The 17,842-nt window shown below is 39.4% G+C and overlaps 1 protein-coding gene across 1 annotated transcript in view; it reads left to right on the top strand.

The window, feature by feature from the left end:
• man1a1 (mannosidase, alpha, class 1A, member 1) overlaps window positions 1-17,842 on the top strand; it is a 96,739-nt gene that overhangs the window by 47,997 nt on the left and 30,900 nt on the right. The window contains exons 3-4 of the mRNA XM_087805286.1: window positions 7,355-7,470; window positions 12,633-12,713. Of these exons, the coding sequence (XP_087661412.1) occupies window positions 7,355-7,470; window positions 12,633-12,713 (197 nt within the window). The remainder of the gene's footprint in view (window positions 1-7,354; window positions 7,471-12,632; window positions 12,714-17,842) is intronic.

Raw genomic sequence — 17,842 nt, 5'->3', positions numbered from 1 at the left:
CGAAGAGCCGAGGTAATCTATCAGGTCCTCTGGCGGATTGTTGTCTACATCCTGCTAATGAGTTTTGTTTTTTTTTCGGGTTGGGAGCTTAATTTTATGAACTGAAACACAGCAGGAAAATAAATGTGTTTTGTGGAAGAAGATTCATTTACTAAGCATCTGAATCTGAGTCTGACTTTGTAATTTATTTTCTCTTTTATCCTTTTGCTGGTCATCTTTGTTCTCTTCTGAGTCATTCCTCCCTCCATTGACACATTCAGGGACACTGCTGTGCCAAGTGAACCCAATTAAAATCCTGTTGTTTATGAATATAATTCTGTCTTTGGAAAACAAAACCTGATGATAAATTAACTTGTAACTTGCTGGATGACCTCTAATCAACAAGTCACACCTGCCAAACATAAGTAAAACATTTGAGTTTAAAATACATTTTTACCTGGGAAGTCCAATACACTTTGATATGGACTTTAGTGTTATAGGGTAAACTGGGAAGGCTTACACAGTAGCTGGTAGTAGGGGTGTCCACGTCTACACTGATATAAAATCAAAAATCATTACAGACATGCTTGCAAGTGACGCAGTTGACCAATGAGGCCTGCGTGTTTTGGTCATGATAGTAGGACTCTGATGGTAGACTGTGATTTCAAGTTTTCAATCATCAAGTTTTTTGACTTAATTCAAAAGCTTTCATGAATGATTGTTAAAACATACAATTACAGCAATGTGTATTCATAAATGAGTGTGTATTGTCATTAAAAAAGTGTTTTAAATATTTGTAAAGGACAAAATAAATATTTGGCATTTTTGTTTGTTTTAGTTTGCCAATTTGTAGACACATTTTTGAACGATGGTTACCACGTCAAATCCGTTCGAGGTTAGTAGGTAAAGATGGTGTTAATACATACAACTTATAAGGAGCACTGTTGATTTTTAAAAAAGCTAAACGATTTAAAGTGAGACGTAAAAGATGGTAAATTAAGTTCTGTGGCCGATCTGTTATATTTGCTATAAATGAAGTACTTATTTGAAATGGGTTTAAAAAAAACAAATGTTTTTGTCTGGTAACTACTGGAAGGGCTTTTCTGCAAATGCATTATGTCAGAGTTTGAATTAACAACCCAACACCCTCTAGTGGTTATGTAGCCAACTGCCGTAGAGGGATAACTTACTGGAGGTCACAAATCTGGTAAAACTGGATACACTATGGTTAGAAGCTTCGTTTACACGTGTTGAAAAATGTGTGAACATTGACACCTCAGAAGACTTCGGTGACAGTGAAAGCCACAAAAGAACTTAGTAAGCACACAAGACCTTAATCAAATTACATGAATGGGTAACTCTGAGTTAAAGCTGGTCAATCCTAATAACTAAGTTAACTAAAAGGTTTAAAAAAAAAAAGCCCTGGTAAATGAGTCGGTCAGAAATAGACATGACTAAATACAAACTGACTTGGATACATCGGAGTCAGACAAACTTGACTTGGTTTAGAAATTGACCTGGTGAACTTGAATGAAACAAACTTTAAACTTAAACTCCAGTATGTTCTTCAATATTTCAAAGACTTGTTCCAATAAGTTGGTAGACCAATAAGTCATGAAACAAGTTTTTTGTAATTTGATATAATTACTACTTTTCCTTAAACAGTCATCCTCTAGTCACACCTTTCCTCATTCACCACATCATGAACCTCATTGGTTCTTTTCCTTAAACCGTTTTTTTTTTTTTACCTTTGAAGCAATATTGACTCATTTACTAAACATAAAGTGTAATATTTAGTTGAACCTGAATTATAATTTTCGTTTTTTTATTTACATACATTTTCTCCACGGAGGTAAATATTTGAAGAGCCTGAACACAGTGTTGTGTAGTTGTGACAAACAGCCGCCCACATTGAGATTGAACGACCTGAGAGGCCTGAGGGAGTGTAAATAAGAGACTGATGGTGTCCGTCACCGGAAGTGAGCTTGTTTTTTTTACTCGGCGTGCTGCCATCCACCTCATTCTCAAGCGTTTCTTTTTTCATTTCTTCTTCTGTGAATCAGCGATTGACGAGTACACCCACGTCTTACCGCTTCCTACACACTTCCTCTTTGTGCACTTTCATCAAGGTGATGTTTTATTTCCTGATTGTTGATTATATCATCTTTTATATACATTTGCACTGTCAGACGTGTGAAGTTTTGTGGCTTCAATCAGTATGTGATCATAAGTAGTGTCACTAATGGTCTTATTTTTATCTAGGGATTTTAAGAGCAGTCCTACAAAGAGATTGGAATCTGGCATTGTTTTTATTATCCATTTTTGTACTTTTACAATGTGTCTTTGAGTGTCCATAATGTTGCTGTACAAGTGCATGTTACGTAATTGAGGTCTTCATTGATTTTTACATTTACTAATCGGTTAAGAACCTACACGTTAATCATAAAACATATTTATATATTTACGTTAACATGGTGAGAGTTACTTCTGCCTTTAGGTGTTTTTGTAATGTGTACATTAAGCAGCCTTATTTTAATTATTCGTTTTTTAATGGATAAAATGGGAGTTTCAGGGGTTTGTTAGACTTTTATGTGAGTCCTTGTATGCAACTTGTGTTTTTGTGACCAATCATAGCAGAGTGGGCGTGGTTGCTTGGACGAGATTTCTTCTCAGCCAAAACAGAGCATTTTAAGTGGGCGGGGCTTAAGTGTATTTTCTAATGTACATATATTTATTAAATGAGAGTTTTGTGCAAAAAGACAGATACTGATGAGTATAATAGAGGTCGTCGAACAGTTTAAGAGACACTTAAATCAACACATTAGGTGCACTTTAAGTGTAGATTATGATGTGTCGTCACATCTTCTTACATTTTTTTTATCAGACAATTACACCAGTAAATAACCCCACATCCGCACATAAAAAAAAACGAGAGCACAAATATTTCCTGCACACACAGCAGCACACGGCTTGACCCGAGCTCCGGCTGTGACCCCCCCAGCTCAGGGTCAAGCTCTCTACAATTGAAAAAACTCTGTAACAACACGACACGAGAACAGATCAGCAGATTAAGTCACAATAGCCACAAGGAGCTGACAACACACCCAGAGACCCTGTCAGCATGTGGAACAATGGGTCAAGAAGTGTCGCCTGCGTTGACATAAGGGTATGTTGAGACCTGTAAGTCCAGGTATTCATATTTTAAAAGCATCTCAATGTCAAAGCCCATTTGACAAGCAAAGAGAATATTATAAAAAAAATATTATATAGCTAAATTAAACCTTGAATTATAAGCCTTTCAGCTTTTAAAAGGTAAAACATGAGGTGATACATCCATTATTTGAGGATAATAATTTGGTTGGTCATTTAGGGTGAGTTAGTAGGCTAGTTATTTTTTCACTTTTTTTAGCCTGATCCTCACTGAATACCATGTATAAAGAAATATTATCTTTTAATTTAGGAATGTTTCAAGTCCAACTACAGGAAAAGTCAAGAAGTGAATATTTTTTATTATTATGTATTGATGGAATATAGTTCAAATAGATCACAGTTAATTTATTCACGTCTCTTTTGGGTGTTATAACGGCCTACTCCCATCAGTAGGTGTGAATGGCTGTCAAAGCGCTTTGTGACCCTGGTCTAGAAAGGGGCTATATAAATAGATATTATTATTATTATTATTATTATAAAGTTTGAATATGCAGTTTTTATTAAAACACATTCCCAGATATTAAAATGTACCTTCAAGGGTCGAAAGCATTTGTTTATTGCACATTTCTAAATGATTCTACAGCAAATATATCAAAATAAGACCGGGCTGGATAAAAAAAGTTGGTTGTCAAAGGGCTTGAATAAATACTTTCTATGGAAGTTATGAATTTACTAAAATATAATATGAATAAATGTTCAAACATCCTTGATCGTCCTATTATACCAGCTCAAAAACCCGATGTTTATCGTGGAAGTAAGTGCGATAAGAACGCCTTCGATGATCAATACCGTTGATCATTGTTGCAGTTGGTAGATCATCTGACGTGTGTTGGTGCTTGATGTTCTCTCCATCTGTGAAAACAGTGGTTTGTTCTTCATCCAGCCATGATTTATTGAAGCGCCGTGGTCCTTGATAAATGATTGAGTGGAGTATATCGGCGAGGGATACATCCAAAATATCATCTGACACACGCACTTCCTTCCTACTGGCTTGACCCACAAAAGAAGGGATGTTGTGTCAGGCTAACCAGCAGCAGTTGACCTGTCCTAGCCCGACATCCAGGCTTTGGGCGACCAGGCTGTGGATCCTCATGGACGTTTCTTTGAAAATGTTTTGCTACTGAACTTCCCGCAAGGAAATTCAGAAGAACACAATTTATATTTATTATAAGATGTTATTTTCTTTTAAATTCCTGGTGAATATTTTACGCCTCCCACACGTCTCCAACACATCTGTTTCCTGCTTCCATCTGGAGATTTAACATCCCCGACGTGGTAAACAGGATGATTTAGGAAGCCTTCTCTGCCCTGAGGTCACATGACATCATGTCTCTGGACGGGCAGCTTCCTCCTGTATATTCTCAAGCTCCAAAATGTTATCACTGGAGACCAGGACATTTAAGGAGAGTCCTGGATTGAGTTTTTTGTTCTCGTACCTCCCCAGAGATGGAGATATTGATGGTTCATCACTCTTGGTCTATCACTGTCAACAGCCCTGGGGTGTGCACAAATAAAACCCACGATGGAAACGGCGAGGTAATCCTGGAACGTTTTCTGAGAAACGACATTTTCACACTAGAGAAAGAACAACATCTTAAGGCCGTACTTAACTTTCACCAGTTATCTTAACAAGAATCTTTTCTTAATAATGGAAGATGTCTGTGTCTCTCAGCTTTGAAGCAGCCTGAAGCTAAATGGTAAATGTAAATGGCTCTTTCTTATATAGCACTTTTTCCTATGCTTATTCAGCACCAAAGTGCTTTACTAAGTCACGCATTGAACCATTCACACAGCAGCGCGCCAGCTCATCCATCAGGAGCTAACGGGGGAAAATGTCTTGCTCAAGGACGCAACCCCAAAATCTCATCCGGAGCTGTGATTGAACCAGCAACTTCTACTCTGAGCTATGACGTACATAACATTACTCACTTCCTAGCTTAATAAATACTCGCTATGCTTCTCGTCTCACCTCCTCCCAGTGAACTTTTCACCGCATTCATTTAGTGAGTTTTACTATCTTGCATTCACAAGTCAATCATACATATATATTACTCCTGAAGATCATGATCAAATGGTTTGTGTTTGGAGGGTCTTACTTTTGATGGTTACCACGGCGACAGGGTCCCTTTTCTGATAGATTGGTTCCTTTTTAGATCGTCGTTGAAACGTTCACAGATGATATTTGAAAGTCCATCTGCAGAGAGACACACAGATTGTTTTGTCGCAGCAAATTGGAGAAACACAAAAGTCACCAGCGTTTCACACCAGAAACGTCAAAAGTGTGCTCTTGAAAATAGCCGTCTTCTGAATCTCTCATCGCACGTTCGGCAGGAAGGAAGCGGTAACAAGACAATGGCGGAGCAAAGTGTCTCTTGTATCTCCAACGTTGGTTTGTTCGTCTCCAGATTTTGGACGGTTCTGTATCTCCATCTAGATTCATGATGGTTTTGAAGGTTCATTTGCTTGCGTTGCCTCTTTCCGCCGCTGCCCTGGTTTAACTTTCATTATTGTCAACGGTGACACACATTCAAGAATGTCTTTTGTTGCCGTGACATCGCACAATTTTTTAATCTCGGAAATAACTTTATTGACATGATTCTATTATGTTTTTTGTAAAGTCAATGTGCTGCTTCAGTGATTTTCCAGTTGGCATTGAAATACTTCACCCTCTTCATCGACTAATCATCTCCGAATTATTATCTTTTACAGAAGATTTGCTTTGAATGTTATGAAAAGAATGTGTGACGAGTTTACTTAAGAAAATAGTCTGTGAAAAAAATATAAAAGCCATTGAATATGATGAACACATCGAAGCTAGTCTGAGCGTTCTGACAAAACTGGGATTGTTCGGCGTTCTTCGCTGCTTCCTTTAAAATCAGAACAAGGAAGTTTATTCAAAAGGTTCTGATTCTCTTTGTAGACGTTTGGAATTGCATCTGTATCCTGCTCTTCGTTGCTCTGCAGGGATTGGAACCAAAATACATTTGATGATTGACAGATTTAGAAACTGCTCTCAAACCTTTTTTTTGAAAATGTTCTGGACTTTTTTTTAGTTTTTCTCATTACATAATCATGATTGCTCCCTCACTTCTGTATCATCTTTGTGTCTGCACGTCGAGCATGTCTTGTCTTTTCTCTTTTTCTGCCTCAAATCATGCAAAGGAGGACTCGTGTTCACAAGTGCAGCGCCGCCGCTAAAAGCTTTGTGTTGTTCGCTTCTGTACTTCTGTACGATCCACTTAGACCAGTTTGCCTGAAAACACTAGTTTTATACGTTAACGTTTGACACCGTTGAGAAAACGAAAATGGATAAAAACTACTGTCACTCATCATGACCAAGTTTTGAACTCATTACTTTATAAAGTTCTCCGCCGTCTGAAATCTCAGCGAACGAGAGGTTACGAGAGCCGTGTCCATTATGACGTAATAATGTTTTCACTCCTCCAGCATCCAGCTGTAATCACGCCCCGCTTTGTTTATACAACGATACAACGAGTCCCTTAGAGGTGGAGACTTCCGGGATCGATGATGCCCGGTGACCGGCCTTGGAAGTGTTTTCAGTGATAATTTTCTAATGTCAATATTTCAATGAAAACTGATGATACAATAGAGTCCAACATCTATTTAAGACACACTTGCATCAACACATTAGTTTCCTTTTAACAATTGTTCCCTGTCAATTTCTGAAAACATGACATGAACTGAACATCACACCAGGCCAGCTTCACCAAACCTATAGAAGAGACTCGTAACAAAACCTCCTCATCAATTCTCTGCGTGAGCCATGAGTGCAGAAGCGCATCTTCAAGTGGGTGGAGCTCCCGTGCAGACCCGCTGACACAAAGTGGAAAGAAATAATCGTTTCGCCGACGAGGCACGTTGGCAAATAAAAAAAGGCTCCTCAAAGTAACTTCATCATCGTGTGATATTTAATTAACTGGAAGCTCGGCAACGAAGGAAATAAATCAACAGATCGTTTAAATGAACAAACGCCATAAACATAAAAGAAGAATGCTAAGGTTTTACTGTGGTTCATCCCATGCAGGGGTTTCTCCTCCCATGAGGCTCCTTCCACTGCCATTTTATATTTCTATATATAAACCAAATTGAATTCTTGTTCTTAGGTATGATTTGAAATTGAACTTTGGCTCGTCATGTTCTGCAGGAAGCATCAAAGGAGCCACCATCGTGGACGCCCTGGACTCGCTCTACATCATGGAAATGTACGACGAGTTCGATGCCGCCACAGAGTGGGTGGAGAAGAACCTGGACTTCAACATGGTGAGTGTATTTTTAACTGAAAAGTACCTGAAAATACTTCAAGGAATAAACTGTAAAAATGTTAACCATAAATAAAGTTCAGTAGTGAGTCCAAAAAATACTTTATACTAGCAGAAAAAGTCATAAAAACTCAACCACTAGGAAATTAAAAATTAAATCTTTCTATAGAAAATGTATTATTAGAAAAAAGAATCCCCAAAAAAGTTTCAATGCACAGGTCAATATCCAGTAAGTTTGCACTGCTTTCTTTTTTTTTTAAATTGCGCTGCTGGCTACATCACCTCCTTTCGTTGGTGCAGCGCCCAAAACACACACCTGGTCCTCGACACAGTTGTTTTTCGACGCTGCGGATCTCCTCGTCAAGGGCAGATTCTTCGGCAACAAGCCTCCGAGTGCCATCAATATTTTACGAGGAACCTCGTGAATCGGGGAGTTATGTGGTCACACGTCTACGGAGACAAAGCCTGATCTACAAGTCTGTGGTTTGGTTGTGACTTTTAATGATTTCGTGATTTAGCTCCGCACCTGGCTGCTCTCGTGGAGATGAGCTCACGGGAGACGCTGGGATTCAGGGGACTTTGGAGATGAACGACTGCAGAGTTGTTTTCTCACTTGTAAGGTCGGGTCGCGGGGGCAGCGGCAGAGACGCGCTCTCTCAAGGGTCTCCTCTCAGTTCAACAACTCACTGAAATATATCTTGAACATCTCAAATGGTTCTGCTCTGAGTGTCCCCTGGATGTCAAGACAAGAAATCGTCCGAGAGCTTTGCCTTTTAGTTCAGCTCATATTCTTCACAATTCCCACAATTCCCAACTTTCCTCACTTGTCATCAACATATACTTCAACTCCTCCAACCTAAGGAAGGATTGAAAATATAACTTGTTTGTTCACCAGAAAAAACCTTCTCTGCACGTCTGCCTCATGTCAGCGCGCCCCCCCACGATAACCAGCAGTTGTTCTGTCAATCAAACCGCAGTGTCTCAGCAGGAACCCTCTTGTTTTTCTCTTTGCCGTGTTTTTTTTTGTGCTCAAATTGCTTTCACTCCTCCAGGTTCTTGCACTTTGAGCCAAGTTACAGTTCATGTGATTTGACTTTGAACGTGTGAAAGCATATTGTTTTCCACGTGTCCCAGCGGGCCAGTGTCACTTAGTGTTGATGCTTTTAGCCTTCTCACTTCCTCTGTAGGACGTTCACAGTTGTCGTCTCGCAGGTCTCAAAATGTCTCAAAGTCTATTTAGAAGAATCCAAACTGTTAATTAAGGGATATTTTTAAACATTTTTAACCAAATGTATGTATTTTCTTGACATACAACTATATTTAAAAGAAGGATAAATGAATAAATTCATGTATAATTGCATAAAATTCCCAGTTACTTCTCTCTAAATACAAGGTTGGCTCAAACTGTGATGCTGCAGCTTTTATGACGATCCTAATGAAGCCGATTATCGCGGTGACGACTCTGCCGATAATGATATTGCAGATTAATATTAAATAACTTCAATTATGATGAGAGCAATCATGTGATCATCATTATATTTTCATGAGGATGGTTGTATTCATGTAATGGGTCCGTGCAGCCTCTTTAGATGGGTGGGGAAAAAAAAAAGCTGAGCCAAAAGATTAAGTTCCCATTAAGAGGTACAATTTTTTTTTTCTTTCTTCTGTGGTGACTGGAAAATACTAACAGGTGGATTTTCCTCAGAAGGCTGGGATAGGAGAAGGAAAGGAAGAAGGTCCAAACTTGTAGAAAACAAAATAGAGGATTTTTTATCCTCTAGTTTTTTTTCTTCTTCTTCAGTTTGTTTTCTGAACAAGAAGGTTAAACCTGGAGAAGTAAAGAACTGAACAAGAAGGTTAAAACTTAATATGAACTAAATAAAAATATTAAACCCAGAGAAGTAAAGAACTGAACAAGAAGGTTAAAACTAAATACGAACTAAATAAGTAAAGAACTGAACAAGACAGTTAAAACTTAATATGATCTAAATAAAAAGGTTAAACCCCGGAGAAGAAAATAACTGAACAAGATGGTTAAAACTGAATAAGAACTAAGTAAAAAGGTTAAACCCAGAGAAGAAAATAACTGAACAAGTCGGATAACCAAAATAGAACTAAACAAAAATTATAAACCCCGTGGAAGAAATGAGAAGATGAGAATAATAAGAAGAAGAGGGGAAAACTAAAGTCTAGTTTTGTCAAATGACTTCCCAAGCAGAACTTTTCAGTAATTTGTCATTAGAAAGACTGGCAGATACGAGCACTGTTTCAGAGTGATAAAAATACAATGACAGGATTTGGACAAAGCATCAGAGGAAGTTGCTTCAGATTGAGTCGCAACAATGGAGTCGGGGAGCAGCATCTTTATGAATCCGTCAGTTTGTGTGAGTGGCAGCGAGTCGCAGCTGTCACCCGCAGATAGGACAATAGACTCCGTCTGGAGGAGAGGAACCGGCGAGAGATGATTGACGAGCCTGATGTGCAGCTCGTTCGCCTCGTTAGAAGAAGGTTTTCCTGGACTCCACCGACACCTTCAGCTCCTCTCCGGGCCGGACGGGGGATCACAGGGACGACCCCGTCCCGCTGACTCAGCCTTCACTTGACCTCCGATAAATCCCGGCGTCCTGACACAGCCGGCAGACGAGGAGTGAAGTCTCCTGATGGTGCAAGATTGGAGTCATTACCGAGCGAGCGAGAATCTGACAAAGCACAGAACTCATTACGGGCCCGGGCCAGATGAGCGGAGCCGATAACGCCCTGACTTCAGAGCGGAGCTGTCGACGGGTCTTTAACGTGGACTAAGTGGGGAAACGGAGAAGCTGAACGAGCAATAATATGAAAATATAAAGTCGTGCTGATGATGTTGGGATTTGTTTGGGTTTGAATGATGATAACTGTTGTAGTTTCTCTTCTCGTCACGACGACACTGATGGTTACACAAACAAATATAGATGCACATTCATTACCAGTCTTAACAACTGCATGTAAACTTATAATTAACAGTTATTTATAAGGATAATAAATGTTGTTTTGCATTCATATTTTTCCTCTAATCTGCTCTTTAACTCAGATCTTTTTATGATTTATTTAACATTTAGTTTTTTTTAGCTTGTCTAGTGACATTTTTACGAAATACTAGTCTTGTTTTATTTCTCTATAGCACCAGTGAACTCTCCAGTTTCTGCAATTGGATAATGCAAGTTTATCAATGCTGATGTAAAACCACCCAAACACAGACCGGAGCTGTGTCTCAAATCGCATACTTGCATACTTAAACTTAGTATTTTTAGTGCAAAAGTACGTCTCAATTCTTGGTATGTGAAATGTAGTGCTCCATGCACACTAAATTGTCCCTGAAACGCCCACAAAACTATGAGTATGGATCGATGGACACTTTCTACCCTAAACGGACGCCATCTTAGTGACGTTGTTAACGGAAGTTACGTCAAATATATATATATATATATATATATATGTATGTGCTGTACTTACAGGTGCATTTTCAGCAGCAGTAGGAGGATGAAATGTCTTCGGTGCCGATACCGGCGTAAATATCTTGCAAATAATTTTGTTTCTCATATTTCTTGATCCAAACCAAACGTGCTGCCAGCAGGTGTTGATAGTGTTCCTACAGCTGGTTGAAATCATCGTTAAATAGTAGTAGAAGAAGAAGCTTTCGCATCATTTCCTGTTAGTGTGTAGCGGCAGTGTTTGATTTGAGACATACTATCTGTCGAGATTTTGTTACTATTTAGTATGTACACTATCCTGATGCATACTAACCTCCAGTGCACTAAGAGAAGTATGCGAGTTGAGATACAGTGCTGTGTCTCAACCCGCCTACTTTTTAACGCTGATTGCAACCAGCTGTTGGAACACTATCGCCATAACTTGATGTTACGCCAATCAAAACAAGTTATTAAGTTATTATATTATATTATTGTTGTTTTGTGGTAAAATGAGTGTCTTCTCGAGACATTTACGCCGGTATCTGCTCCGAAGACGCGACGTATGTGACGTAGCTACTGTTTACTATGGCAGTCGTTGAGGGTGGAAAGTTTTTTTGTTTTTCTAAATCTTTCTTTCAAGGTTCGGTTAAACTTTCGCTTTAAGTACAATCCAACAACCCATGATGACATGAGACACAATATGGCCCCAAGTTAGCGGACTCATCCGTACTGTCAGGAACTTAACCAAGCAGAATCATTTTAAAATGCATTTTCTTCTTCAAATGGTGGAACAAATGGACGAACTTTCAGACCCACAACTTAAACGGTCAGAGCCGCGATGATGAAATCTGGACAAATTGCTTTAATGAGCAGATGAAAGTCTGCCAAAAGATCAAAGTTGGACGATAAAGATTAAAAAATTGACTCTTAAGAAAACCTCGGGTGACGACGAACTGTGATGGAAGTTTACGTGGGTGTTGTGGTTCTGATTAAACGTGCGTTGTTGTGACTCACTGGAAAGAGTTCCAAGACATGATGCCTCAGTTTGTCACTCACGGTTTATTAGTTTTCAATGTGAATGTTTTGTTTTTATAGATGCATGTTGAACCAAATGGAGACAAAAAAACGACCTTCGTGTCTTCTAGGTGCTCACTGTTGCTTGTTTTTTTATTTCTGAGAAGTCACACTAATTAAGAATAATAGAAGAAGTAAAAAGGAGTGAAAAAGTACAAAAATGGAAAAAGAATCTAATCACTTATATGGTGGAAAAAATTGAAATGAAAAGATGGAAAAATTAAAAGAAAAATAATGCAAACCACTGAAAAAGTGGAACAGATGATGAGAAGGAGGGTTTTCTTTTGAAAAGTCAGAGAAGGTGTAAAAATGAAGAACAAATTATTAATTGTTTAATATATTTTAATAATAATTAAACTCGAAGAAGAAACGCTAAAAAATGGGGGGAAATGATGAAAATATATATTTTTTTGCAAAATAGGTGAGAAAAGTAGAAGTAAAATGTTGAAAACTGGAACTAGAGAAAAACTAAATAACTTAAAGAAGGGGGAACTAGAAAAGAAAAGGTGAACAATGTATTGATAGTGGAAGATATAAAGAAGCAAACATTAGGACTATTAAAAATGTTTACTAAGATTTAAAGGTTTTCCAAGATCTCTGCAGTTTTTCACTCACATTCTGCTCGTCTCGTCTGCTGCAGAATGCGGAAGTGTCCGTCTTCGAGGTCAACATCCGCTTCGTCGGCGGCCTGCTGTCAGCCTACTACCTGTCGGGGAAGGAGGTAAGAGACGAGTCCTTGACTCAATCTTTTCATTTCTTAATTGCTGTAATGGCCTCTGAAAGTTGGACTCCCAGACCATGCTGATGTGCAGCTTGTTATTGGTTTACATAAAATGCCTAAAATGAAAAAAATGTTTGGCCAAATAAAATGAGTAGATGTTTATTTTTTTTCCCCTCGGCCTCGAGGATCAGCATCTCCAGCTGTTATTGTAAGAAACGATGAATATTGAGGAGGAAAACTACATGTTTGCACAGAGAGTGAGAATCAGCTCAGTGTTGCTCCATCTGACGCTTGCTTGATCTCCGTGAGATTGTTTTCTACTCCAGGTATTCATCGAGTCATAAAAGTCCATTATAAGATTAGGAAGTCAACAAACGACTCGTTTATATCTTGTTAATTTCACCACTGACACGTGCGCACGCCTAAAGATAATCTGCATTAATGGGCACGGCGAGGGGAAGCGTTACGAGTTGGCGAGGCCAAGTGCTTCTTTATTAGTCGGCAGAGATAACGGAGGCAGGAGTCGGAGCAGGACTCCTCTGCTGGCAAAAACCCATTTTCAAGTTCACTGAGCTTTTTACTGCCTCAACAGCCTTTTAAGACCTGAGAGTGATGTTGGGTTTTTTATTTGTGAGGCGCTCCGTCGCGGGCTTACCGCTCACATCGACAAAGAAGCAGCTGTGATGGACAGTAATTCATTTTCGGCTTTAATTCAGAGCCGCGCTGTCACTTGATCTCCAGATGAGTTCAGAAGTCATCACAGATGTCACAACTTCCATCTGTCCATCATGACCTGAGAGTCGCTGTCTTGTTATTGTGTATTTCGTCAATAAATGTCTCGTCTTGTTTCGCCACCGTTTTTTGTCCTTTCGTTACTTGTCATCTTTAATTGTGTCTTGCTCGACTTTTCTGGGAAATGTGCTTCTTCTCTAGTCGCTGCGCCTCGTCTCTTGTTCTGTTGCAAGTGTGGCTCTTTCTTTACTCGTTGTGATGCGTTCGTAATCGCCGCCTGTCTTGTCGAGCGTTACACTGCCTATTATTGCATGTGTTGTTCTTTTGTCCTTTTCTTGTCATGTCCGTGTTCCTATCCTCGTCTCGTTGTGTCTCTACGTCTTGTTGTGTCTTGTTTCTGCCCGTCTGTTGCTGCATGTCCCTGCCTTACTCGACTTCTTGTGACCGGTCGTGTCGTACCACTGCCATGTCTCAAACCCACCAGACTTATCTTCTTCTCAAGACCGGGCCACAGACACGAGGGTCTTTCATTTTTGTCTACTATTACGTGTCTTTTTATGTGATTATTTTTATTCTTTATCCTCCTGACATTGTTCTGAAGTTCGGCACGTACTCGTAAAATGTTAAACATCAAATCCGCAGAACATCATCTCACGGGAGACAAAATCTGTTGCGTGTCTGGTCCGTGCACGGCTTGTTGTGTTTCTTGTCTGGTCTTATTTTGTTGCTGTGTCTTTTATTGTCGCTTCTTTTTTTCTTCCTTTCTGTAAAAAGGCCTAGCTTTGCTTTTATTGTGTATCTTGGTTTGACGTGTAAAATATTGTTGCAAAATATAAATGTGTCTTAGTTCGGTTCTGTAAATAATAAACCTGCGACAGACACTAGCATAACTCCTCACAGCCTTGGGCAGAAGTAAAAGAATATTTGGTAATCATCCAAGTGTCCACTTTATATTCTCTTCCTCGTCTCAACTCCACTCCAGGTATTTTTTGTATCACATGTCCAGTCCAATCCAAAAGAACGTGTTCAAGTTCAGGACAGGCCAGATGATATACCAGGTAACTGTGCGCTGATGGGAACACAGCGTGACCTGTTATCATCCCACAGCCATCACTCCGGCTCGCTCCATCCGTCTCTGCGAGTCAATAAATCCGGAGCCGGTGCTTCATCAGAGGTCGCGTCCCTTCAGCTGCGGGTCAGCTTTCCTACACGAGATGAGGTCGGAGATGGACGAGCGAGCGTCGGCCTTCAGGCTGACGTATGTCGCCGCCTCTCCGAGAAACAAACAAGAAGTCCAAGACGTATGTTTGCGACCGCGACCCCCCCTATTGGCTGATTTATAGATCCGCTTGAACTCTTGAAGTTTTGTCGGGAGTTTCAAGGTCACGTCTTCTCATCGAGCTGTGAATTATTTTCAGGTTGGGTCGTGTTTCCTGCAGTAATGGAAAGTACAAGCTAAATAAAAAATGAATACCCCGCAAACACTTTTACTTTAAAAAACCTTTTTAATATTTAAATTAACTTATTTTTGAGACAATTGGAAAATTGTATTCAAATATTATTCTCCGTGTTATTTCTTATCAATTATAATGTTTTTGCAAACCCACACTAAATTGTACAAACATAGGTGTTTTAATTAAAGTAGTTCTAATATTTATTTCAATGTTTTAATGTTACTATGGTCCTTCACCTTCTGCTGCCTTACTGTGTAGCCCATCTTTTTTTAACCCTACAGTACTCCATATTTGAATATACTACAGCGTTCCTGACTAAGAAGGCTAATAGACGGTCTTTAGTTTTCGCAACTTTATTTGGTACCTGACGCACACATTGATCTAGACCACAGCTAAGTCCAAGACCAAACTCGCTGTTCTCATTTTGCCAATCAGAGTGACGCCTTAACTGACCTACGTAAAAACCTTGAATTTAACCAGTACGGAATAAATTAATCTTCCGTTTGATAAAAAAACGAAGTGACAGACGAAGGTTGGGAGGCAGCGCGATCAGAGGAGCTGTATCAAAGTCCTGTTGTTGAAGTGATGTAGCATAAAGTGTGTGAGAATGTGGACAATGTTAATGACGAGGTTTATTTATTTAAGGGGGGGTAAAGAAGAGCTTATGAGGTGAAAAATTAAACCGTCACCATTTTGCGGATTTGTTTAGTGTGGGCGGTTTTCAGGCCGTAACAAGAGTAATGAGAGATTTTGAAAAAGGAGACAGAAATAAATTAATGCTATTGACTGCCTGAGATCGGAAGAACAATGGACAATTTCATATTTAGCAGTTATTGATTTCTAGATTAGTACTTGATGCTTTCTAGAAGCACTTTCTTAGACCCTTCCTGAAGGCAGGTTTTAAAAAACACCTGTTGAGAAGATGAGAAATCCTTGTACGCTCCGATGAAGCAAGATTTCTTTGTAAACAGGGCGTTCATAAACAAAAGTCAGACTTTTTCCACAAGAAGCTTGTCTTCTAAAACAGACAAGGTCGGATAAATCTACTTGAAGATTTCCTCCTAGACCTTTGCGAACATGACCGTGAGACCGCAGAGCAAAGACAAAAGCTGAACTGGAGATTAGAAGGTTCAGCCTGGACAGCTTCCACATCCACGCGGCTGCTCCTTTCAATCGATTCATTAGAGGCCTTTAATAAAACAGCCATTTGGAGAGAAGCTGAAACTCACCTGCGTTCCATATCCTCTGTTCGAGTAGAGACGCTGCTGAAGAATTAATTTTGGCTCAAATTGCCAATTTCACAGGGGTTTCATATTTATTTTCTAGAGTAAATATTTAATGATTGTCTTTATTCGCTACCAGAGAGGCTGAACCTTCCAACCAGCCTCTGAATTATTCACTCTCCATAATTAAATGGCTGGAAGGAGACATTCATGGAGAAGGATTGTTTAGTTACTTTGGGGTCAACTTCAGAAGGCACTCAAGAACGATGGGCCTCATCTTTTGGTCTATTACAAGAGACTCCTGTTTCTGTCCAGGTAGTTTAATTCTAATTTTTGATTCAGTCAAAAAGTCTTATTCTAATCAACAAACGTGTATTTTAACGTTAAAGAAGTTACATTATTGTCCTGATCTGGACTCTTTTCTGGCTCTTTACCTGAAAGGTTCAGCTCCTGTGTCCCACAAAATGCTTTTCAATTTATTATATATAATTAAATATGTAATTTATTCCATATTCTTCCCAAGATCGCAAGGTTTTCAACTGTTTTCGCAAGTGAGGATTAAAGATGTATTCTAATGTCTCTCTATCTCATAGTCATTCTGTTAGAATGTTTCAGAAATATATATTTTTATATAAAATGCATACAGTTTTCTTCATTCTATAAACAGTTTTGAAATTCCAAACCAACACAAAGCTAAATGCTATGTTTAAGAGTTGAGACTGAATTAGCAAATAATTCATTTTCTATATTTTTACTGATCAATAAGCATAATTCTTGCTATGTTTAGAAATTACTTACTTTTATCAAACTTTGTTCTGTGAACAGTTGACAAGTACAGAAACAAGAGCTGGAGCAACAGCTTACCGTTAGCATTTCGTCGGATCAAGTCTGATCTTCCACAGATCAGGAAGTAAACAAGCAGGTGTGGAGTTAGTGTCTGGTATTGACTGGACCTCAAGGCCAAACGGAGAAGGACAGGAGCCGCTCCTGTGAGCAGAGAAAAACCTCTCTGGCCTTTAAGAAGCAGATTTGATAAGTGGAAGTGCAGTGGCGTCGCACGCCCTCGCAGGCTTTTAAGGCACAAACCACGGGAGGTATCTTTGTTCCTCGCAGGAGAGGAAGAAACAAACGACATGGGCCGACTTGAATGAAGGCTCTCAGAACCATGAGAGCGCCGAAGACAAAACAACTATGCATCTTAATCCCTCCATCTTTAAGTCTGAGGGTTTAATCTTAACGGTGCAGGGAGGAAGAGTCCGGCTGCCTCTTGATTTTCCTGCAGAATAACCCAGATTAGGACCGATGTCACGTCAGCTGAAACATATCCCAAGAGAAACTTTCCGGATTAACCAGTGTGGCCCAGTTCGCTTTCTTTTCCCCATGCGTCATATTGTTCAGGTCTAATCTTTTAAAAGCAATTTGTAATCCAGACGCTCGTCTTCTGCCAACAAATTGCCAACAAACTGTTGTCTGGATTACTCACCGCTGATACCAGGAAGGTGTTTTTTCTTTCTTTATGCACAAACGTTATTGTGACAGATCAGTTTGTCTCGTACGTTCATCGCTCGCCTCACAAACTAGTTCTGTGGAATTTTCTGTTGAGAAGCTGCCGTAGGAATGTTAGCACAAGAAAATACTTTCTGCTGGTTGCTTTTATTGACTTGGTTCAATACGTATGTCATGTTATTTTTATTTGACATTTATTTTAGGTTATTCATCT

The sequence above is a fragment of the Callionymus lyra genome, chromosome 13, assembly GCF_982586985.1.
Source record: "Callionymus lyra chromosome 13, fCalLyr1.hap1.1, whole genome shotgun sequence".
NCBI classification, from domain to species: Eukaryota; Metazoa; Chordata; class Actinopteri; order Syngnathiformes; family Callionymidae; genus Callionymus; species Callionymus lyra.
The sequence above is the reverse complement of the archived record's forward strand: the minus strand, read 5'-3'. Positions and strand labels throughout refer to the sequence as shown.